The sequence below is a fragment of the Tachyglossus aculeatus genome, chromosome 13, assembly GCF_015852505.1.
Source record: "Tachyglossus aculeatus isolate mTacAcu1 chromosome 13, mTacAcu1.pri, whole genome shotgun sequence".
Classification (NCBI taxonomy): Eukaryota; Metazoa; Chordata; class Mammalia; order Monotremata; family Tachyglossidae; genus Tachyglossus; species Tachyglossus aculeatus.
Window position 1 is genome coordinate 21,728,007 of NC_052078.1, and position 25,755 is coordinate 21,753,761.

At 44.9% G+C, this 25,755-nt stretch overlaps 1 protein-coding gene across 2 annotated transcripts in view; it reads left to right on the forward strand.

Moving 5' to 3' along the window:
- The first annotated feature begins 2,318 nt into the window (after window positions 1–2,318).
- NEBL (nebulette) overlaps window positions 2,319–25,755 on the forward strand; it is a 201,971-nt gene continuing 178,534 nt past the window's right edge. For both annotated transcript variants that reach the window (XM_038755583.1, XM_038755584.1), the window contains exons 1-2: window positions 2,319–2,560; window positions 5,002–5,096. In XM_038755583.1, coding sequence (XP_038611511.1) covers window positions 2,492–2,560; window positions 5,002–5,096 — 164 coding nt within the window. In that variant the 5' untranslated portion in view covers window positions 2,319–2,491. The remainder of the gene's footprint in view (window positions 2,561–5,001; window positions 5,097–25,755) is intronic.

Genomic DNA, 25,755 nt, shown 5'->3' on the forward strand with positions numbered 1-25,755 from the left:
TGACCTTGGACAAGCCCCTTACACTTCTCTGTGCCTCACTTACCTCAACTGGAAAATGGGGATGAACACTGTGCCCCCCCACTCCCCCCACCAGCGCTTAGAAGAGCGTTTGGCCTATAGTAAGCACTTAACAAATACCAGTATTATTATTATTAATAAGGGCTGCGTGACCTTGGACAAGCCCCTTACACTTCTCTGTGCCTCAGTTACCTCATCTGGAAAATGGGGATGAAGACTGTGCCACCCCCCCCACCAGCGCTTAGAAGAGCATTTGGCCTATAGTAAGCACTTAACAAATACCAGTATTATTATTAAGGGCTGTGTGTCCTTGGGCAACCCCCTTACACTTCTCTGTGCCCCAGTTACCTCATCTGGAAAATAGAGATGAAGACTGTGTCCCCCCTAGCGCTTAGAAGAGCGCTTGGCCTATAGTAAGCACTTAACAAATACCAGTATTATTATTATTATTATTATTAAGGTCTGTGTGACCTTGGGCAAGCCCCTTACACTTCTCTGTGCCCCAGTTACCTCATCTGGAAAATGGGGATGAAGACTGTGTCACCCCCGCCCCCCACCACGCTTAGAAGAGCGCTTGGCCTATAGTAAGCACTTAACAAATACCAGTATTATTATTAAGGGCTGTGTGACCTTGGGCAAGCCCCTTACACTTCTCTGTGCCCCAGTTACCTCATCTGGAAAATAGAGATGAAGACTGTGTCCCCACCCAGGGCTTAGAAGAGCGCTTGGCCTATAGTAAGCACTTAACAAATACCAGTATTATTATTATTAATAAGGGCTGTGTGACCTTGGACAAGCCCCTTACACTTCTCTGTGCCTCAGTTACCTCATCTGGAAAATGTGGATGAAGACAGTGCCCCCCCACCCCCCAGCGCTTAGAAGATCACTTGTCCTATAGTAAGCACTTAACAAATACCAGTATTATTATTAAGGTCTGTGTGACCTTGGGCAAGCCCCTTACACTTCTCTGTGCCTCAGTTACCTCATCTGGAAAATGGGGATGAAGACTGTGCCCTCCCCACCCCGCAGCGCTTAGAAGAGCGCTGGGCCTATAGTAAGCACTTAACAAATACCAGTATTATTATTAAGGGCTGTGTGACCTTGGGCAAGCCCCTTACACTTCTCTGTGCCCCAGTTACCTCATCTGGAAAATAGAGATGAAGACTGTGTCCCCCCCAGGGCTTAGAAGAGCGCTTGGCCTATAGTAAGCACTTAACAAATACCAGTATTATTATTATTAATAAGGGCTGCATGATCTTGGACAAGCCCCTTACACTTCTCTGTGCCTTAGTTACCTCATCTGGAAAATGGGGATGAAGACTGTGCCCCCCCCCCCCCCCAGCGCTTAGAAGAGCGTTGGGCCTATAGTAAGCACTTAACAAATACCAGTATTATTATTAAGGGCTGTGTGACCTTGGGCAAGCCCCTTACACACCTCTGTGCCCCAGTTACCTCATCTGGAAAATAGAGATGAAGACTGTGTCCCCCCCAGCGCTTAGAAGAGCACTTGGCCTATAGTAAGCACTTAATACCAGTATTATTATTTAGGGCTGTGTGACCTTGGGCAAGCCCCTTACACTTCTCTGTGCCCCAGTTACCTCATCTGGAAAACAGAGATGAAGACTGTGTCCCCCCCAGTGCTTAGAAGAGTGCTTGGCCTATAGTAAGCACTTAACAAATACCAGTATTATTATTAAGGGCCGTGTGACCTTGGACAAGCCCCTTACACTTCTCTGTGCCTCAGTTACCTCATCTGGAAAACGGGGATGAAGACTGTCTCCCCCCCAGAGCTTAGAAGAGCGCTTGGCCTATAGTAAGCACTTAACAAATACCAGTATTATTAAGGGCCGTGTGACCTTGGACAAGCCCCTCACACGTCTCTGTGCCTCAGTTACCTCATCTGGAAACGGGGATGAAGACTGTCCCCCCCTCCAGCGCTTAGAGGAGCGCTTGGCCCATAGTAAGCACTTAATACAGGTATTATTACTACCAATAATAGAGACGTAAAGGGATTATGTGGCACGGGGGGGGGGGGGCGTGAATGGGGCTTGGGTCTCTGAGTGAGGATGTGAGGAGGGGGCTGGGGTCCACCTTCTTCTCCGCCTGGGTTGGGGCCTAACTGCCGCCGCCGCCGCTTTTTGGCCGGTCCTGGGGGTCGGGGGGCGGGGCTGGATGGGTCGGAGCCACGTGATTCCCCGTCACACGGTGGGCAGTCACAGACACCCCCCGACACACACACACACACACACACACACACACACACACACACACACACACACACACACGCAGACGACACAGAGCCACACGCCCCCTCTCCTCTCCTGCCCTGCCCTGCCCTGCCCTGCCCTCGATGAGCCGTCGCTGAGGGCCGGCCCCCGCAGGGACCGGACCGTCCCTCCCGGCCCAGGGGTCGGAGGTCAGGGGGGTCAGGGGTCGCGGGGGTCCCGGGGGATGCCCCCGGGAGGTCTGCAGCATGAACCCCCAGTGCGCCCGCTGCGGCAAGGTGGTCTACCCCACCGAGAAGGTCACCTGCCTCGACAAGGTCAGCGGGACCCGGAGCCGGGGGGAGAGGGGTGACGGGAGGGGGGTCTCCCCAGAGGGGGGGAAACGGGGAGCCTCCATTCCCCCACTTATCCCGCCTCCCCTTCCCCACCTCTCCGACTTCCCCACCGCCCCTTATCTGCCCCCCGTGCTCCCACTTCTCTATTCCCCCACTTATCCGACCTCCCCCTCCCCATTTCCCCACCTCCCCATTCCCCCACCTCCCCATTCCCCTACTTATCTGCCTTCCCCCTCCCCATTCTCCCACCTCCCCATTCCCCCACTTATCCGACCTCCCCCTCCCTATTCTCCCACTTCCCCATTCCCCCACTTATCCGACCTCCCCCCCATTCCCCCACCTCCCCATTCCCCCACTTATCTGCCCTCCCCTTCCCATTATCCCCCCTCCCCATTCCCCCAATTATCCGACCTCCCCCTCCCCATTCCCCCACTTACCTGCCCTCCCCATTCCCCCCCTTCCCATTCCCCTCTCCCCATCTCCCCACTTATCCGACTTCCCCCTCCCCATTCTCCGACCCCCATTCCCCCACTTACCTGCCCTCCCCCTCCCCATTGCCCCCCATTTCCCCACTTACCTGCCCTCCCCCTCCCCATTCCCCCACTTACCTGCCCTCCCCCTCCCCATTCCCCCACTTACCTGCCCTCCCCCTCCCCATTCCCCCACTTACCTGCCCTCCCCATTCCCCCACTTACCTGCCCTCCCCATTCCCCCACTTATCCACCCCCCATCCCGTCCCCCCGCAACGAGTCCCCCCCGGGCCGGGGGCCGGTGTTTCGGGGGTCCCGGGCCTCCCCTTGGGTGGGCGCGGCCCGGGGGTTGGGGTGGGGATTGGGGGGCAGCCGCCACCGTATTGTTCGCAGGGTGGTCCCTGGCCGCGCCCCGGGTTCGGTGAGGGGGGGTCTCCTCCATCAATCAATCAATCGTATTTATTGAGCGCTTACTGTGTGCAGAGCACTGTACTAAGCGCTTGGGAAGTACAAGTTGACAACATATAGACAGTCCCTACCCAACAGTGGGCTCCATCGCCTTGACGGCCCCTCCGGAGAGCCCCAACCCCCAACTTTCGGGGGGCGTCCTCCCCCGAACCCCCGCCCTGGTGCCAGGGTGCCCACTTCACCCATCTGGGGACGGAAGGTTGCAAAGACCCCATTGCCCCCTCCGGAAAACCTCCCTTTGGCAGGGAAAGGGGGCCACGACCCCACACCCACCCTGCAGGAAAGCAGATCGGGGGCGCCCTGGGCATCGTTGCCAATGACAGGGGTCAGTGCGCTTTGCTTTTTTCTATTTTTTTTCTTTAAGGGACCGTGTTGTCGTTGAACATTACGAAAAGAAAACACCCACGACTTGGCCTCGAACACTAGCGGCTTTACACTGGATATTTTGTCCCTGCTGTCTCTTGATTTATCAGTTTCAAAATCCTACCCCTGGGCGTTCACAAAAGTAAATAATAGCTCGATGAGTGGAAGCGCCATGTCATTTCGGAGCGAGCAGGTCTCATGGGGTTTTACAATGACCTGCTTTTTTTTGTTGTTTTTTTTTTGTTTGTTTTTGACTAGAACAGCAGGTTGAGTAAACCAGGAAAGTCCACCCACCTCAACTGCCAAACTATGCCCCTCCCCTCTCCAGGGCCCCCAAAATCACCTCCAAGGGGTGTGATTTTCATACCACCCCACCAACCAACTGCTCTACATATCTGTTTATTCCCCTATATAGTTGCAAGCTTATGCCTTTATTATTGGTGTTCTGAGTTCTTGCTTTTTAGCCTATTCCAAATCGGGCAATTTATGCCTGTCATCTTCCTCATTAGGCAGAAGATTCAATCAAATAGTCGTATGTTTTGAGTGCTTACTGAGAGCAGACCACTGTGCTCAGCATTTGGGAGAGTATAACAGAGTTCATAGACATGTTCCCCATCTACAATGAGTTTACAGTACAGAGGGGGCCAAGGCACCTTTTAGCAATGTTCCCAAGTTTCCGGAACACTGTTCTGCACACAGTCAGGGTTGATGACAATGATGATGCTATTCCTTGTAAGTTCAAATCACTTTTCTATTATTTTTCATGACCGATGTTTCAGAAAGACAAAGAAATGGCTTTGTATGATAAGCAGCATGGCCTAGTGGGTAGAGCTCTCTCCTGGGACTCAGAGGACCTGGGTTCTAAAATCAGCTCAATCACATTGGCTGTGTGACCTTGGACAAGTTACATAACTACTCTGTGTCTCAGTTCCCTCATTTATAGACTGTGGGCCCCATGTGGGACATGGACTGTGTCCAACCTGACACAGCTTGTATCTATCCCAGCACTTAGTACAGTGCCTGGCTCATAGTAAGCACTTAGCAGGTACCATTTAATAAACAGAGAAAATACCAACAGGTGTCATAATAATAATACTAATCCTGATACCTTTCGTTTTCTAGTACTGGCATAAAGGATGTTTCCATTGCGAAGTCTGCAAGATGGCCCTGAACATGAACAACTATAAAGGATATGAAAAGAAGCCCTACTGTAATGCGTAAGTCTTGTAAATGTCCTTCATCAGATGTGGCAGAGAAAGAGGTGGAGAAAGGACAACTGGCTAGGTGAGCCAGTAAAGCCAGGCTGTGCAAGTTGTCCCGTGTGAGACAGAACTGTGACTCATTGGATCATCCAGGTGGGGTGGGAATTCTTTTGAGCTGAGAGAGGTGCATATATGCCATGTGCTTCATCTCCATTTATATTGTCGAAGTTGGTAGACTAGGTGTTATGCGACCCTCACGTCTTCAAGGCCCTGTAAAAATCACATCTCTTCCAAGAAACCTTCCCTGACTAAGCAGTCGTTTCCCTGTCCTATTTTTCCTCCCTACTTCAAGGCCCTGTAAAAATCACATCTCTTCCAAAAACCTTCCCTGGCTAAGCAGTCATTTCCCTGTCCTATTTTTCCTCCCCACCACATATCATAATAAAAAATGGTATTTATTGAGTGCTTAGTATGTGAAGAGCAGTGTATTAAGCACTTAGGAGAGTACAATGCAGTAGAGTTGGCAAACACGTTCCCTGCCCATAACAAATGTCCTATGCACTTGAACCCTCACCCCCTAAGAACATTGGTACAAACCCCACTTCCTTTCCTTCATGGAAATTATGGACAGATCTTTAAATATGGTTGTTTTCCCCCTTCCTGTAATTTACCTCGGTGTCTATCTCTCCTGCTAGAGTGTAAAGTCCTTGACAGACCTGTTTGTGTTTACTAACTCTATTGTAGTGAGTGCAATGTTCCACAGGGAATAAGACTTCAATAAGTACTACTGATTGACTGCGTTTTCTGTAACAAAAGCAGAAAACTATTTCCCAGATCGCTGACTATGAAATCATTCTTTTCTTGATTTAACTGGGAGGAGAATATGTTTAATAATGATGATATTCATTAAGCGCTTACTATCTGCAAAGCACCGTTCTATGGGAAGTGATTTGTCTGAGCTCCTTTCCTTCACCAAAAATATGAGTTACTAATATGCCCTCCACAGCATAGTTGGTCTGTGTCCTGTTTGAAACTGAAAACTCTTAATTCTCAAACCAGTAATCTAGAAAGGGCAACTAGTAGGTTTTTTGTAAGATGGTGAGTCCCTCGAAGGACACGGTCCCTGTCTGATTTCCACTGGTATACTCTTTCCCAACGCTCAGGACAGTGCAGTGCAAACAGGAGAAGCAGCATGGCTTAGTGGATAGGGCACACTAGGAGTCAGAAAGACCTGGGTTTTAATCCCAGCTCCGACACTTGTCTCTTGTATGACCTTGGGCAAGTCATTTCACTTCTCATTGCCTCAGTTACCGCATCTGTAAAACGGGAATTAAGATGGCGAGCCCCATGTGGAACATGGACTTTATCGAACCTGAATATTTTGAATTTACCCCAGCACTTAGTATAGTGCCTGGTACATAGCAAATGCTTAACAAATACCATTAAAAAAAGAAAGCACTTAATAAATACTATTACTACAATAGACCACCCTTTTTTAGGGATTGTTTGAGAGTCTTGAAGATCATTTGGCGGTAAGCAAAAGTTTTCTCAGAGGAAAGCCACAATTCCAAGTGGAGATGTTTTTCAATTAAAAAAAATTAAGTTAATTTTGCTTTTTTCCTTGTGTGGTATTTGTTAAGCACTTACTATGTGCCAGGCACTCGTCTAAGCTCTGGAATAGATGCAGGCTAATCCACTAACCTCTCCCACATGGTGCTCACAATCTTAATCTCCATTTCACAGATGAGGTAACTGAGGCACAGAGAAGTGAAGTGACTTGCCCCAGGTCATACAGTAGACACGTGGCAGAGCCTGGATTAGAACCCAGCTCATCTGATGCTCAGGCCCGTGTTATATCCACTAAGTCATGCTGCTTCCCCCTTTATTCCTAAGCAGTCAGATCCCACATTGTGGTATGGTCTTTCCCAGGGTAGGTAAAAGCGAATCTTTGATGTTATTCTTATCTGTGATTAAATTTATTCTCAACATTGAACACTTTTTGTCCTTAAATTACTTTTCAAAATTTAAATGATCCTCCTGGTGCTCCCGAGAGGTTTTCGCATAACCCAGTTTTCAGAGGCTGTCAAAGTCAGATAAAGAGGCAGGGCCATGCTGAGATTAGACTTCAGCATCCTGAAGGTTAAGTTCTTGGCTTTGGATTCCTTCTGTGCTCCTATCAATAATGAATGTGGCCTACCCTAATGATATTTTTGAGAAAAAAGGATTCACCAATCCCTCATCTATATTTTAGTGCTAGAGTCAAGAATTGGGGTGAAGCTGTGTCTCACTGAGCCTGTGCAGAGAGACTCAATATTTTTCCCCCATCAATTGGTTAGGAATATGCCAATGGACTGGCCAAATTAATTGTATTTATTGAGCACTTACCACGGGAAGAGCACTGTAATAATAATAATAATGATAGCATTTATTAAGAGCCTACTATGTGCCAAGCACTGTTCTAAGCTCTGGGGAGGCTACAGGGTGATCAGGTTGTCCCATGAGGGGCTCACAGCCTTAATCACCATTTTACAGGTGAGGGAACTGAGGCACAGAGAAGTGAAGTGACTTGCCCAAAGTCACACAGCTGGCAATTGGCGGAGCCGGGATCTGAACTCATGAGCTCTGACTCCAAAGCCCGGGCTCTTTCCACTGAGCCACGCTGCTTCTCTGTACTGTATTAAGCGCTTGGGGGAGTACAATATAACAGACACATTCCCTGCCCACAAAGAGTATCTCACTGCAATTACTTGGCTGATACTTAGGAGATCCTTCAGGCCGGGTTGAGTCTGAGTCTAGAAATAGCCTCAAGGACTTACTAGAGGAATCCAGATGTAGCTGCTTTTGGGGGGCGGAGGGGGTGTCCCTTTCCTTGTGAGGAAGAAAGGTCAGCAGCCAGGAGAGTATCAGAGCTCTTTGGGGACAGAGGTTAAGAAGAAGTCTTAAGCATCCTTAGGATTTGGGGTTCTGTCAGTAGTGTTCTTTCAAAGCAGTGCAGTGAGGCTTTCTAAAGAAAATGTTTTAAAGGAGTTTAGTGAGAAGCTCTGGGGAAAACATTCATCTTGTGGTAAATATTGGATGGAAAGCAAAAAGTTATAGAATGGGAAATAATAATAATAATGGCATTTATTAAGCACTAACCATGTGCAAAGCACTGTTCTAATAATAATAATGGCATTTAAGCGCTTACTTTGTGCAAAGCACTGTTCTAAGTGCTGGGGAGGATACAAGGTGATCAGGTTGTCCCACGGGGGGCTCACAGTCTTAATCCCCATTTTTCAGATGAGGTAACTGAGGCCCAGAGAAGTTATGTGACTTGCCCAAATTCACACAGCTGGCAATTGGTGGAGCCGGATTTGAACCCATGACCTCTGACTCCAAAGCCTGTGCTCTTTCCACCGAACCATGCTGTTTCTAAGTGCTGGGAAGGTTACAGGGTGATCAGGTTGTCCCACGGGGGGCTCTACAGTCTTCACCCCCATTTTACAGATGAGGGAACTGAGGCGCAGAGAAGTGAGGTGACTTGCCCAGAATCACACAGCTGACAAGTGGCAGAGCCGGGATTAGAACCCATGACCTCTGACTCCCAAGCCCGGGCTCTTTCCACTGAGCCACGCTGCTTCTCGTGGAAATGAAATCCAGAACCCGAGAAATGGGAGATCCTATGTCTGGTCATTTAGGCACCCCTCTGTTAGCCAGGCCTGATCTTCTCCAAGCCTGGCCCGGGCTCCTCAGAGCAGAAAGCAGCCCAGAGGCTGGAGGGAACACTAGACCTCAAAGGTTTAAGGGAAGCCAGGGATCCGTCTCCAAATCTATGGCCTCAGGATTGACTGAACCCTTGCTGGGTATCGAGGACCGTTTTTTATGCCCCGGGGAAACTCTGATCCTCAGGCTTTCTCTGGTGCCTCCAGGCCAGCTCCGATTCTAAGGAAATCAATCACTAAATCACTTGTATTTATTGAGCGCTTACTGAGTGCAGAGCATTGTACTAAGCACTTGGGAGAGTACAATGTAACAATATGAGACACATTTCCTGCCCACAGTGAGCCTACAGTTTAGAGGGGGAGGTGGACATTCACAGAAGTAAATAAAGTACGGCTATGGACATAAGTGCCGTGGGACTGAGATGGAGGAGGTGAATGACGAGAGCAAATCAGGGTGATGCGGAAGAGAGTGGGAGGAAAGGAAATGAGGACTCAGGAAAGGCCTCTTAGAGGAATTGTGCCTTTAGTGAGGCTTTGAAGGTGGAGAGAGTGAATGGCTGGCGGATATGTAGAGGGAGGACGTTCAGACCTGGTTCAGACCAGAGGCTGGACGTGGGTGAGAGGTTGGCGGCGAGATAGATGAGATGGAAGTACAGTGAATAAATTGGCCTTAGAGGAGCAAAGTGTGCGGGCTGGATTGTAGTAGGAGAGTAGCGAGGTGAGGTAGGAAGGGGCAAGGTGATTAAATGTTTTAACTTTTGGCCGAAGGAGTTCTGGAGCCAGGCCAGTCCCTAGGTAGCAGCTCAGGATTGTGAGAGCCCATTACAAGACTGATGCAAGGCTTTGAAGCTTAGGTTTCTTCTCTCCCCATGTTTTTTTATGGTATCTGTTAAGTGCTTTACCACATGCCAGACTCTGTCCTAAGCGCTAGGCTAGATACAAGATAATCACTTTGGGCACAGTCCCTGTCCCACACAGGACTCACGGTCTTAATCCCCATTTTACAGATGAGGGAACTGAGGCACAGAGAAGTTAAATGACTTGCCCAAAGTCACACAGCTGACAAGTGGCGGAGCCAGGATTAGAACCCAAGACCTCTGACTCCCAAGCCCTTGCTCTTTCCACTGAGCCATGCTGCTTCTCTACTCTCCCAAGCTCTTCGTACAGTGCTCGGCACACAGTAAGCGCTCAATAAAGACAGTTAAATAATGAATAATGAATAAAGGTCAGAGTCAGGAGGGACAAGAATGGGGCACAGTGAGAAGGTTGGCCTGAGAGGATTGAAGAGGGTGAGTTTGGGTGGAGTGAGAGAAAATCATGAACAGGAGGGTGATCCTGAAAGCCTGTGTTCAGAAGTGGCTGCTTGTCATTGAGACGTAACTACAGGAGTCATGAAATGGGGATTAAGACTGTGAGCCCTATGCGGGACAGGGACTGTCCCCAAAATGATTATCTTGTCATTGAGAGATAACTACAGGAGATTTTGGAGGAGGGATGAGATGCATGCAAATTGTTATTTTTTTTTCAAAGAATGTTCTGGACAGCAGATTAAGGTTTAAACTGGAGACTTGAAACGGGAAGACCATTTATTCATTCATTCAGTCGTATTTATCGTACAGAGCAATGTACCAGGTGCTTGGGAAAGTACAATACAACAGTAAACAGTGACTTTCCTTGCCCACAATGAGCTCACAGTCTAGAGGGACCAGTAAGGAGGCTGATTCAAGAATCAAAGTGGGATATGACTTTAGACTGTGAGCCCACTGTTGGGTAGGGACTGTCTCTATGTGTTGCCAATTTGTACTTCCCAAGCGCTTAGTACAGTGCTCTGCACATAGTAAGCACTCAATAAATACGATTGATTGATTGACTTGTGCTTGGGCCAGCGTGGTGGCAATTTGGAGGGTGAGGAAGGAACAGATGCTGGAAATAAGAAGAAAACAATTCAGCAAGAGTCACTGCTTTGATGATCTTAATTTAGCCCAGTTCCATGGTTAATAGGAGCAATAGAGATAATCTGTGACCTTTGGACATTTGGTATTTGCCCCACCCCTAACCCCTCAGCATTTAGGCACATATTATATATTGTACATTACTTATTCACATTAATGTCTGTCTCCCCTTCTAGATTGTAACCTCATTATGTGCAGGGAACATGTCTGCTAATTCAGTTGTATTGTACTGTCCCAAATGCTCTGCACTAAGTGTTCAATAAAGACCATTGATTGATTGATGACCCTGGCCTGAGACCTAATCTGTAGACTGTAAACTTGCTGTGGGCAGGGAACGTGTCTACCAACTCTATCGTACTCTCCAGAGGGTGCAATATAACACATAGGAAGCGCTCAATAAATACCATTGATTGAAATGTGGTGTTGCTTCCAAAACTTATATTCTTCATTAGTTATGCAAAAATAAGAGCATCCATTATCTATGCAGAATGATAGTATCAACTGCAAGAGCTGCAATATTGATGGAATTAGAGAAGACATTGCAGAATCTCATTTTAAGAGAGAAAAGAGCATTCTGATTTAGAGTTTGGGATTTTTCTCAGGCTGGTTTTAACTGAATGAAGAGGGATGGTAGTATTTGAATGGGTTCTTCCTGGGTATAATTAGATTGTTTACTTATGTTCTTATGTTTTAAGCAGAGAAACAAATCTTCTGTTTGATTTCATGCAAAATGGAACATTTATATAATACCATTTGCATAATATTTAAATTTTGATCTTTTGATAGAGTGATCAAAGTAATGTCTAGATTCAAGATTGCACATAATTCAAATTTATTTCCTAGCACAGCAGCACAAACTATTAAAATATTGAAAAACAAGCCGATCTTCTTTAGAACCTGCCATATTCTCATGAGCATTTAGGTTTTAGCAGTAGGAAATGGGTTAAGCAGGCAAATCAGACTCTTTCTTCCTCAGTGAATCTGCAAAAGGAGAAGGATTATATATGGTCCTTACTGATAATTATTTAGAACCAATAAGAAACCATGATTAGACAAGTGATGGCAGTCGTATGGTTATATGAGTAATATTGTGGAAATGAATTTACTATGGGAAAATGAGCTTTCGCATACTTTCACTGCAAAGTTATGTAGTTTTCATTCCGAAAAAGGCTGTGAAACCAGTCATAGAAGAGGTTTTGTCAGTAGTTGTTTGCAAAAGTAGTGATTGATTTTTCATGAACGTATTATTCATGAAATATCAAGTTATTAAGTAACTTGAATTCCTGTGTAGAATTCCCACAGGAGACTCAAATATCTGATTGGATTCTTTTTTTTGGTGTCTCTACTTCTACACATTCCCTTCCCCACCATTTTGCTGCTCATTTCCCCAGTGATTGATTAAACGATTGAAAAGCAGCATTGCCTAGTGTATAGAGCACAGGCCTGGAAGTAAGAAGGACCTGGGTTCTAATCCCAGCTCTGCCGCTTGTCCGGTTGACCCATGACTCTTAGGCAAAGTCACTTAACTTGACTGCGCCTCAGTTACCTCATCTGTAAAATGATTATGACCATAAGCCCCATGTGGGACGTGGACTGTGTCCAACCTGATTAGCTGGTATCCACCCCAGTGCTTAGATCAGTGCCTGGCACATAGTAAGTGCTTAACAAATGCCACTTAAAAACAATAACAAAAAACAAAACAGGAAAGCATTTAGTTCCATTATCTCGGCCCAAGGGAGATGAGTATTAAGAACAGCAGAAAGATTTAAATTTCCTAAGAAAAGACATCAAAATGAGTTATTAAACACTGGACTGAACACCCATTGTAGAAAAACAGCGTGGTCTAGTGGAAATGCCTGCCTGCAAGGAGCAAATCTAATCCTGGTTCTGCCACCTGTCAGCTGTGTGACTTTGGACAAATCACTTCACTTCTCTGCCACAGTTCCCTCATCTGTAAAATGGGGATAAAGACTGTGAACTCTCTGTGGGATTTAGTCTGGGTCCAACCTGATTAGCTTGTATTTATCCCAGTGCTTATTACAGTGCCTGGCACACAGGCGCTTAACAAATTCCAGAAAAAAGCCCAATTTACAAATGAGGAATCCGAGACATAAATAAATTGAATGAGTTTCCCAAGATCACACAGCAGGAAAGTGGCAGAGGTGGGATTAGAACCAAGGTCTCCTAGTCTCCAGTTCTGTGCTCTTTCCACTAGATTATGCTGCTTCTCTGCAGTGTGTGTTCAGTCCAACATTTAACAACTCATTTTGATGATCACCTTTTCATAAGAAATCTAAATCTTTCTGCTGTTCTTAATACTTATCTTCCTTCAACACCAGTTTAAGAAACCCTATTATTGTTATTATTATTATTGTTAGTCAATCACCTGTCTAGAGGCAGGGAGCTGGAACAGATGAGGTCTCTCAAGGGTTCTTCCAGCTAGTCTATGATATTTTCAAATATTTTTTTAAGGAGACTTGCTAAGAAGAAGCCTTCTCTCTCCGATGATGCATTTATTATTGAAGAGTGTTGAGGTGAACAGATGAACAGTTCGTAGAGCTTGGTGAGATGCACAGAGAAGGTAGATGTGCTTAAAGGCATATTGATTTTGTGTCAAGAGCTAGTGTTAGAATGCATTTCCGTGGGTCTTTAAATATTTTGCAGCCTGGTGTTTTAAAGAGAATTAGTGCTTCATGGGTTTGTAAGGAATAAGAGAGAGAGCTGTATACTTTTTGGACAGCTTCATCTTACATAAGAGCTTCAAAGTCATTTTAGGGCACTTTCCACTAGGCCACACTTCTTCTCATTTCCCTGCCCTCCGGGCAAAGATCAGGTATATCTTGCTGGGCTGATACAAATTCAGCACTAGTGCTGGGAGTTTTGTTTTCAATTCTTATGAAAAGTCAAAAGGATTTCTTTCAAGCCCAGTCTAATTTCTCCTAGGGCCTTTAGGCTCTAATAAGGTCTGTAGTTCAGTATTAATTTCACGGGCCATTTTAACTTCCAGAGCAGGTTCTAATGCATGAACCGTGTGTAATATGTCCACCAACTCTGTTATATTACTGTATCGTTCTCTCCTAAGTGCTTAGTAGAGTGCTCTCCACACAGTAAGTGCTCAATAAATATGATCAATTGAATCTTGCCAGCAATAGAAAGCAAGGAGAGTGTTTATGCTATTTGAATGACTTTCAGCTGGAGAATAAGCCATGGTCTGGAGTTTGGGTATTTTTTGGCTTTGGAGTGTGTGACTAGTAGCCAAAGATACCAGCCTTCTAGACTGTTGTGGGCAGGGAATGTTTCTACCAAGTCTGTTGTACTGTGCTGCTCCAAGCGCTTAGTACAGTGCTCTGCACACAGTAAGCACTCAATAAATATCATTGATTGATTGATTAATCAGTATTTTTCACTATCGCTTCCCCTTGGTCTCCTGCCATCCTTGCTTTCACTGATTCCTTCTCCCAGTTCTTCTTTGTTTTGCTTTCCTCTTTTTCTTAGTCATCATGTTTCGCTCTCAGCAACTCAATCTTTACCTGGGTTCCAGCATGCGGTTTTGAGATCTATTTCGGCTTGGCTACTTCATTTAAGTGTCTAATTTTTATGTGTTCAATTATGGGCTTGGATTCAAAAAGCACTTGTGAGTATTTATTTTTCAGACTGGAATGCACCGGTATATTCCGTAAGTCTCATAGAAAGAGTAACTTTGCCATCCTTTCCATCCTTTCTTCCAAGTTAAAACCCAAACACACTTTCACTTGGTGGTTGCAAAGCAGGTTAAAATGAGGATTTTATTTCATGCCCTCAATCTCGTCTATCTTGCTGCCGACCTCTTGCCCACATCCTGCCTCTGACCTGTAACACCCCCCCTCTTCATATCTGACAGACAATTTCCCCATCTTCAAAGCCTCGTTGAAGGCAGATCTCCTCCAACAGGCCTTCCCTGCCTAAGATCACCTTTCCTCTTCTCCCACTCCTTCTCACCCTGACTTGCTCCCTTTATTCGCTCCCCGACTTAGTTCCACAGCACTTATGTACCTATCCATGATTTATTTATATTAATGTCTGTCTCCCCCTCTAGACTGTAAGCTCGTTGTGGGCAGGGAATGTGTCTGATATATTGTTATAGTGCACTCTCCCAAGCACTTGGTACTTGGCTCTGCACACAGTAAGTGCTGAAAAAATACGATGGATCAATTGCCTGTGACATTGTTCACTGGGAGACACACACAAGTTTGTAATAATTAATCATTATTGTTTGGCTTAGTGGATAGAGCACAGGCCTGGGAGTCGGAAGGACCTGTGTTCTAATCCCGGGTCTGCTACCTGTCTGCCGTGTAACCTTGGGCAAGTCCCTTCACTTCTCTGTGCCTCAGTACCTCATTTGTAAAATGGGGAATAAAACTGTGAGCCTTATGTGAGACAGGTACTGTGTCCACTCTGATTATAGTGCATCTCCCACTACCACAGTGCCAAGTACAGTGTTCAGCACATACCATGCACTTAGCAAGTACCACAATAGTAATAAAAATAACTTGAATTGTTCCAGGGGGATCTGGGAAGAATCTCTAGAGTCTGACAGTCATAGAAATCTCCTAGATCCTCCTGCTCTCTCTCCTTCCCCTGTCTCTTTTTCATTTCCTGCCACAGTCCTGTCTTAAACTCACAAGCAGGTTTGGAAAATGTGAAGGCGGAGTGACTCATTGTGGAGCTGTTGGAAGAGGTTGGTGTTCCCAGTCTCGGTGGATTTGCATCTGGTCGTGTGTTCAACTGTCTTTTGGGGTTGAAGGTGGTGAAACTGACAGGAGAACCTAACAGTGTACTAGCTGGTAAGATCAGTGTGTGACAGACTTTGTTTCTGCAGTGCATCGTTCAATCAGTGGTATTAATTGAGTGTTTACTGTGTCTAGAGGACTGTACTCGACGCTTGGGGTGGTACAAGAGAGACTGTAGACATGACCCCTGCCCACAGCAAACTTAAAGACTGGACAGGTAGACAAGAAGATCGTCCTCTGTGGCACTGTTGTGTTTATTCCCTACTTTGCCAAGAGCAGTTTTCCTTTCTCCCGCTTGGTCTTCTGAAAACTCTCTTTTATTACGTGTCCTCATTACCAAAGGCTGCCCATGAGACTGAGTTCATTCATTCATTCAATCGTATTTATTGAGTGCTTACTGTGTGCAAACCACAGTACTAATCCCTGTACTTAATACTAAAGAGTTGTCTGTAGTGGCCATCTTCCAGCCGTCCGACACATCCTGCCAGTAGACCGTAAGCTCCTCGGGGACAGGGATCGTGCCTCCCGTCTGTCTTGTACTCTCCCAAGTGCTTAGTACCAAGCAATTAATACCACTGATTGATTGCCATGCAAATCACAACCCAACAGAGAAGAAAACTGTTCACCAAACTTTTTAATGTTCCTGTTCAACAAAAGCCTCAGCTAAACATTTGAAGAAAGTTTTTATTTTGAAAGAGAATAATGGATGCCTTCGGGTGGTTTTCAAATCTGTTAGCTTTTGGAAAGAAAGTATACAAAAAAATTTTACTGCAAGCGTCTACTTAAAATGTACAAAGGCACTCTCTTTAAAATATTTGAACGGAGGAAATTGATTTACACAGCTTCTGGACAATTATCTTTCACATCTCATTTTTGTATTTGCCAAACATCCACATCAGTTTCATTTCCTGGCAGAGTAAATGTTTGGATACATGCTGTATGTTCTCTGGCAGTCAGTGACTTGACTTATTTTTCTCCATACTGCGATTGTAGCAGTCTGATGATGGCTGTGCTTAGCAACTTAAACTTACATTCATGTTCGTTTTTGATTAGTTTTGATATATGAATGAGGAAGTTGGAGTTACTTTACACTGTAACTGCATTTTTTGTGGGGGGGAGCAGGTTATTAAATTTAAAGGTAGCAGCTGGTGTGAGCAGAATTAGCAGAATTTGTAGGAAGGTGTCAGGGAAGTGAATTTCCATAAGGTTCTGAAATAAATTCCCTTTTTCGTTTCATTTATTTTAAAAGTATTCTCAACAATGCTATTTGTTGAGAAGGGAGAAAGAAAAGGAAATTAGTGGTGGTATTCATTCATTCAGTCGTATTTATTGAGTGCTTACTTTGTGCAGAGCACTGTACCAAGCACTTGGGAAGTACAAGTTGGCAACATATAGAGATGGTCCCTACCCGCTTCACAGTCTAGAAGGGGGAGACAGACAAGAAAACAAAACAAAACGTAGACAGCTGTCAAGTCGTCAGAACAAAATTGGGCCTTGAGCCGAGAAGTAGCCTGTCCTAGTGGAAAGAGCATGGGCTTGGAAGTCGGAGGACTTGCAGAGTGCTGTGTGGCCTTGGGCAAGTCATTTAACTTCCCCGTGCCTCAGTTAGCTTTCCTGTAAAATGAGTAAGACTGAGAGCTCTAAGTGGAATGGGGACTGTGTTCAAACCAATGATCTCGAATCTGCCCCAGAGCTTATTACGGTGTAGTATATAGTCTAAATTATTTTCCAGGTACATCCGCAACAAAGCCCGAGGGTGCTTATGCAGCTAAGCGCTCAGTGTTTGGCTGCTGGTAATTAATCAAACTTTGTACCCGCAGCTGTAAAGCTCAGTGGCTCTGAATATCATTCTGTAAAAATCCGCTTTGGTATTTTCTCTGGCAATTCTTTCCAGTTTGTAAGATTGATTAAATCTTTACTTTGACCATCATTTCCTCTCCCCCTCGTCCCCCTCTCCATCCCCCCATCTTACCTCCTTCCCTTCCCCACAGCACCTGTATATATGTACATATGTTTGTACATATTTATTACTCTATTTATTTATTTATTTATTTTACTTGTACATATCTATTCTATTTATTTTATTTTGTTAGTATGTTTGGTTTTGTTCTCTGTCTCCCTCTTTTAGACTGTGAGCCCACTGTTGGGTAGGGACTGTCTCTATATGTTGCCAACTTGTACTTCCCAAGCGCTTAGTACAGTGCTCTGCACACAGTAAGGGCTCAATAAATACGATTGATTGATTGATTCTGTTTGGGAATCTGTTTCAGCCATGATTACTGGGGTCTTCACAGAACAAGCCAAAGGATTTTGGTTGGTGTTTCTAATCCCACCCCTTCTTTTTTAAACTTGTATTTGTTAAGCACGTGATTACGTGCCAGGTGCTGTGCTAAGTGTTGGGATAGATACAGGATAATCAAGTTGTTCACAGTCCCTGAGCCACATAGGGCTCACAGTCTCAATCCCCATCCCACAGACAAGGTAACTGAGGCACAGAAAAGCCAAGTAATAATAATAATAATGATGGCATTTATTAAGCGCTTACTACGTGCAAAGCACTATTCTAAGTGCTGGGGAGGTTACAAGGTGATCAGGTTGTCCCACGTGGGGCTCACAGTCTTAATCCCCATTTTACAGATGAGGCCACTGAGGCACAGAGAAGTTAAATGACTTGCCCAATGTCACAGCTGACAAGTGGCGGAGCCGGGATTTGAACCCATGGCCTCTGACTCCAAAGCCCGGGCTCTTTCCACTGAGCCACACTGCTTTTCTTGTCTTTCTCTCCTCCATTTGAGTGTAAGTTCTTGGTGGGCAGGGAACATACCACTTCTTTGGTGTACTACCCAAGTACTTAGTATGGTACACTGCAACAAGTGGGCACTCAACAAATTCCCCCTGCATTGGCCCCTTTCAGCTCACTCTACCCACACCCTACCACTACCCTGTGGAACCCCCTCTCCATCAAGTGACTTGCCCAAGGTCATTCAGAGAGGTAGGCTAACTTTAGTCCTTGTTTGGTGTTTTACAGTTTTTCCACAATTGGAACAGTGTGGCCTAGCAAAAAGAGCATAAGCTTGGGAGTCACATAAATTGGGTTCTAATCCTGGCTCTGCCATTTGCCTGCCGAATGATTTTGGGCAAGTCACTTCACTTCTCTGTGTCTCAGTTACCTCCTCTGTAAAGTGGGGATTATATCCTACTCCCTCATACTAAGACTGTGTAGGACAGGAATGTGTCTGACCTGACACATTTGTATATACCCCACAATTAGTACAGTGCTTGGCACATAATAAGCACCTAATGCGTAACATAATTAATACCACTAAGTTCCTCTACTCCTTGTCACACCCTCCTATCAGCCATTTGTATTAATGATCTTTATTAAATTCTTTCCAGAGGAAAGAGCATTACCCTGGGAATCAGAAGATCTGGGTTCTTGTCATTAAATAAATATGATTGAATGATTGATTGATTGCCCCAGCTCTGCCTGTAGCTGGCTAAAGTGAGCAAATGAGAAGCTGTGTGGCCTAGTAGATAGAACATGGGCCTGGGAATCAGAAGGACCTGATTTCTAATCCCGGCTCCACCGCTTGTCTGCTGTGTGGCAAGTCACTTAATTCTCTTTGCCTCAGTTCCCTCATCTGTAAAATGGGAATTTAGACTGCGAGCCACATGAGGGACAGGGGCTGTGTCCAATCTGATTATCTTGCATGTACTCCAGTGCTTATTATAGTGCCTGGCACGTAGTAAGCACTTAAATACAATGAAAAAGAAAAAGTCACACATGCACTTTGCAGTGTGTTCCACTCCTGCCTTCTACTGACTTGTTGCATTCTGCAGCCCTGTAGGAATGAGTCTGGCCGGAGGGAGAGAATATGAGTATCCCAGCACACTAGGTCTATAATCAATTCTGCATAGGTCTATAATCAATTCTAACGTCTCATGGCCAGGGCTTATCTGTTGCTCATGTTGGAAGATTTTATCCTTTATTTCACATGGAGTGTGTAATTCAGTTGTAGAATTATAACTCTTATTATTACTCAGTCAGTGAATTATAGCACTTGGAGAAGTATAACAGAAGCCTGAGGCACATTCTCTGTGCTAAACATAACCCCTCACAGTCACCATGCCTACCCCATAAGCGTTCATAAGGTAGGGAGAGTAAGCATTCTAGCCCCGTTTACAGAGGTACAGAGAGGTGAAATGACTTACCCAAGGTCTCACAGCAGGCCAGTGGCAGAACTGGGGCTAGAACCTGGGTTGTCTTCCTCCTACTCCCATATTCTTTCTATTAGGCCACACTACCTTCCATGCTATCTTCCAGTTTCTCTCTGAATATGGGATTGCTGTCAGCTGTGTGACTTTGGGTAAGTCACTTAACTTCTCTGTGCCTCAGTTACCTCATCTGTAAAATGGGGATTAAGACTCTGAGCCCTCCGTGGGACAACCTGATCACCTGTAACCTCCCCAACGCTTAGAACAGTGCTTTGCACATAATAAGCGCTTAATAAATGCCGTTATTATTATTGAAGTGACCAAAATTAAAACCACCCACCCAAATACCATTTCCCCCCCTAAAGTATATCCAGAAATCATTCAATCAATCAGTGGTATTTATTGAGTGCTTACTGTGAGCAGAGCACTGTACTGAGGGCTTGGGCAAGTACAGTATAGTTCATAGACACGATGCCTGCCTGCAAGGATCTTACATTCCAGAGGAAAGGTATTTGAAGCAGTTGCCAGCCACCTTCCTGCATGATTTTCTGGCATTTGATTATTTAAAGACCAACTTTAGAAAAATGAAGGCTTTCTATAAATTCAAAAAATAGGACTAAAAGTGAGCTCTTTGGGTGACTAGATTCCTTCTTGCCCTCACATGTTCTTGAGATGTCAGTTAACATGTGTTTATGTCTGTTAAATTTATTTATTTTGACCTATATAGTTGTACAAACGTTTTTGCTCATCTCCTGTATTAAAGTGAAAGCCCTCTGTGGCTAGGGAATGTGTTACTTCATTATTCTGAACTTCCAAAGTGCCTAGTAAATGCTGTTACTACTGCTACTTCTACTACTAATGATACTACTACTACTACTACTACCACCATTACTTACCTGAAGCTTGGACAGGCCTGGAAATCAGAGGACCTGGGTTCAAATAGCAGCTCTGCCACTTGCCTGGTGTGTGATCTTGGGCAAGTCACTTAACCTTCAGTTCCCCTGTCTGAAAAATGGGGATTCAATACTTGTTCTCCCTCCTACTTAGACTGTGAGTCCCATGAGGTACCTGATTATCTTATACTTAGCCCAGTGCTTACTACGGTGTTTGAAACAGAGTAAGCACTTAACTGAACTCTCTAGTTTATCTCACATAATATAAAAAATGGGGGCAGGTGGTTATGGGTTTGAGATCCACGTCCAGTTCTGTTTCTGCCTCGCGTTTCCTCAGGAGTCAATTTAAAAAATAGCTATACCCTATTCTAAAATTCTCTAAGAACAGTTTCAGTATTAGATACCAGTCTCCACTTCTCCCCTCTACCCTCCCCCCACCTACCGATAAATAAAGTAAAATGGAGAAACAAGTTGGTCTTGTTATGAATCGTCATCATCAGTGGTATTTATTGAGCACTTATTGGGTGCAGAGCACTGTGCTAAGTGCTTGGGAAAGTCCAGTATAATAGTTGGTAGACATGTTCCCCTCCCACAACTAGCTTAGCGTCTAGAGATATTGATACTGAGAGCCCCATAAGGGACAGGGACTGTGTCCAACCCGATTTGCTTGTATTCACCCAGTACTTAGTACAGTGCCTGGCACATAATGAGCACTTATCAAATATCATAATAATAATTATTATTAGATATTGATGCAGAAACAACTATTGCTCTGTAGTTGCCTTTGCCTTGGGTTGTGAGATCCTTAAGGAGCCCTGGATGCTCTTTCTGTAGGTATGTGTCTTTGTTTAATAATTATGGTAGTTGATAATAGCAATAACAATAATTATGGTATCTGTTAAGCGCTTACTGTATGTCAAGCACTGTTCTAAGCGTTGGAGTGGATATAAGGTGATCAGGCTGGACATTGTCCTTGTCCCACATGCGATTCACAATTCAAGGAAAACCTTATTATGTTAAGGGCGTATTATGGGCCAAGCACTCTACTAAGCAGTGTTTTTTTCATATTTGGTAAGTGTTTACTATGTGCCAGACACTGTACTAAGTTCTGGAGTAGATACAAGCGAATTAGATTGGACACAGTCCCTATCCCACTTGGGGCTCAAAGTCTTAATCCCCATTTTACAGATTAGGTAACTGAAGCCTAGAGAAGTTAACTGACTGGGCCAAGGTAGCACAGCAGACAAATGGTAGTGCTGGGATTAGAACCCTGTTCCTCCTGACTCTCAGGCCCAAGCTCTATCCACCTGGCTGCACTGCATCTCTTCTCACTGTTAACATCTCCATCCTTAATGCTATCACCCCTGAATTCTGTAGATCTCCGTTTAAGCCTCCTGATATTTTGAGTTTGATACTTTGATACTTAACCCTACCTCCATCCCCAAAGTACTTACGATATACCTTTATGCTCTTTTGCTTCCCCTATCTGTAATTTCTTTTTATGCCTTCCTTCCCAACTTGATTGTAAGCTCCTTAAGGGCTGGCATCAAATCTACCAACTCTATTGTATTATACTCTCCCAAGTGTTTACAGCAGTGCTCGGTTCAGAGTAAGCACTCAATAAATGCTATTGATTAATTGATTGATCCTGTGGCATCATTCATGTGGACATTTGCTTATGCTTCTCCCCTCCATATGATTACCAAGGTGATCTTTTTATGGTATTTATTAAGTGCTTACTATACGCCAGACACTGTATTAAGCATTGGGATATACACAAGATAATAGGGTTGGTCACAGCCCCTGTCCCACATAGGCTTCACAGACTTAATCCCCATTTTCCAGATGAGGTAACAGAGGCCCAGAGAAGTGAAGTGACTTGCTCAAGGTCACACAGCAGACAAGGAAAGGAGCCGGGATTAGAACCCAGGCCCTTCTGCGAGGCCACCCGGCTTCTCAGATATGGGAATTCATTGACTGATGAACTTCCTCATGGTGAAAATTGCTTCTATCCCCATGTACAGCAAGATCTAGAGTTTGGGCAGTCAGCTCTCCCTGCGATTTAAACTAGGCTAAAGCTATTAAGGACATAATTTAGTGTCTAGTGATTGCTACCTAATGGTAAAAACTTAATGGGGGAAAATTTTCCACTGTTATCTGTGCAGCTGTTTCTCAACTCTTTCTCTCTGCACTTCATTTCAGTCAAAGGGCTTTTCAGGGTATCATAATAAGTCAACACATCTATGTCAAATGTGTTTGTTACCAAGCAACTGTTACTAAGAGCATCCGTAATTAAGATGAAAATTCCAAGGTAACAATACCCCCAGCCCAGATCCAGGTTTGGATGAAACCTACAGGGTAGATAAACGGGAAAGGAGATATCTTTATGGAGGCAGACGACCCAATACTTGGGAGTTTCTGAAAGTGCTGGCAGTTCTACTGGCAGATCTGGGGCAAAGTCTTTTGTACAAATCACTTACTTCAGCCAGTGATTTGTTTGAAAGGTTTCAGGAAGCATGAATGGATAGAGTACGTTTGGTACGGGGGATAATGGAGACTTCTCAGATGTTCCTAGCCTGAAGCTCTTGGGCTTCTAACAGCAGCAAGTGCTGAATTTTGATGGGCTTGCTCACAGGACAGAAATTCTAGGTGGCCAAGATGGAGAAGGGACTTCCTTCAGCCCAGTGAGTGTATGGCTTGGGTTGAACAAGTGTCGGCTGGCACCTCAGCATGGCCTAGTAGATGGAGCCTGGGCCTAGAAATCAGAAGGATGCGGGTTCTAATCCTGACTGTGCTGCTTGTCTGCTGTGGGACCTCTGTGCCTCAGTTCCCTCATCTGTAAAATGGGGATTAAGAGCCTCATGTGGGACAGGGACTGTGTCCAACCTGACTTACTTCTATCCGCCCCAGCTTTTAGTACAGTGCCTGGCATATAGTAAGCACTTGACGATAATAACTATGGTATTTGTTATCTTTCTTTTGAAGATTTGGAGAGTAGAGCCTGCATGAATACTGGTGAGTCACCACAGTGAGTTTGCGGTTTCTGGATGCATTTGTTGACAGATGAACAGAAAATTGGAATGTCTTTGGAGGCCTCGGGCTATATTGCCTCAGTTTAGCTAGAAAAACCATCCTCAGTCTTCTGCTTCCTTGCCTCTGTAGTTTTTTATTCCAGGACGAAGGCCATTTTTCTCTGAATAAGGTAGAAGCAAGGAGAAAGAGGGAAAGGAAGAAAAAAGAATAAAAGGGAAAGAGAAAGGGAAAAATTACATGTATACATGTGCATAAATGTAATTTTTCCCTTTCCCTTTTATATATATATATTCACTTTGAAAGATTTAGGGATTGATTTAGGGAACAGAACTACAGGTAGCCACTATGGTCATCTTCAGGGAAGTGTGAGAGTCTCGGGGCCTAACGGAGAAGCAGCATGGCCTACTGGGTAGAGCATGTGGCTGGGTGTCAGAAGGATTTGTGTTCTAATCCTGACTCCATCACTTATCTGCCGAGTGACCTTGGGCAAGTCACTTCCTTATGCTGTGCCTCAGTTTCCTCATCTGTAGAATGGGGTTCAATCCTACTCCCTCCTACTTAGACTGAGAGCCCCATGTGGGACAGGGACTGTGTCCAACCTCATTATCTTGGATCCACCCCAGCACTTAGAATAGTTTCTGACACATAGCTCGTTGTGGGTAGGGAACATGTCTGCTTATTGTTCTGTTGTACTCTCCCAAGTGTGAGGTACAGTGCTTTGCACACAGTAAGCACTCAATAAATATGGTTGAATGAGTGAATGAATATAGTGCTTAATAAGGATCACTACTATCATCATCATCATCAGGATGGGCCAGCCAAGCTGGAGCTGCTGTTGTTCACTGCTAATATTTATGGAATGCTTTCTGCATGCAGAGCACTGCACTAACGCTTGGGAGAGCATAATAAAATCAGTAGACATGATCACCCCTCTAGACCATAAGCCCCTTGGGGTCAGGGGACACGCCTACCAATTCCATTATATTGTATTCTCTCTTGTGCTTAGTACAGTGCTCTGCACACAGTAAACGCTCAATAAACTCTCTATGGGCAGGGAATGTGTCTGTTTATTGTTATATTGCACTCTCCCAAGTGCTTAGTACAGTGCTCTGCACATAGTAAGTGCTCAATAAATATGATTGAATGAATGAGTAAATATGAGCACTTATTAAGAGGGTTTGAGTCGAGCTTCTGAAGGGATTTCTTGGATTGGAAATGAGGGATTTTCCGGGAGGGGTGGGAGTAGGCTTATGTTTCTAGGAAGAAGGAGACTGGTTTTCTGTTTAGGGGAGGATGTATTTTTATATATTTATGAATATGTTATTGATGTCTGTCTTCCCCTGTAAGCTCATTATGGGCAAGGAATATTTCTGCTAATTCTGCTGCTTTGTACTTTGCTAAGCACTTAGAACTGTGCACTGCACATAGTAAGTGCTCAATAAATGTCATTGATACCAAAGGCCAAGATTCGTATGGCAGTCTGAGATACAGCATGTCCTAGCAGAGGGCCTTGGTTCTAATCCCAGTTCTGCCATGTGTCTGCTGCGTGACCCTGGGCAAGTCACTTCACTTCTCTGGGCCTTAGTTCCTTCATCTGCCAAATGGGAAATCAAACACTGTTCTCCCTCCTGCTGCGACTGGGAACCCCATGAGGGACCCGATTATCACTTCTCTGGGCCTCAGTTTTCTCATCGGTAAAATGGGGATTGAGATTGGGAGCCCCATGAAGGACGGGGACTATGTCCAACCTGATTAGCTTGTATCTGCCCCAGAGCTCAGTACAGTACCTGTCACATAGTAAGTGCTTAGCAAATGCCATTTCAAAAACAAAACAAAAAGAAAACTGGGCTTCCAGGAGTCAAGTGAACCCTTTTTTCTCCCCCCTGTCAGCTTGAAGAAATAAAAATAGCTCTTATGTATGGCAATTGTGGCATGATGCACACTCTTTCTTCTCTCAAAAGGATCTTCATGAGGTAAAAATGTACTCCTGGAGATTTGGTTTCCGCTTAATGAAGCAACTTTATAAGATTTCAGCTTCATCATAACATGCTTGAAAAAGAATAAGCGGGTCCTTTTTGGTGGGGTTGCGGGCGGGGGAGAGGAGAAATCCT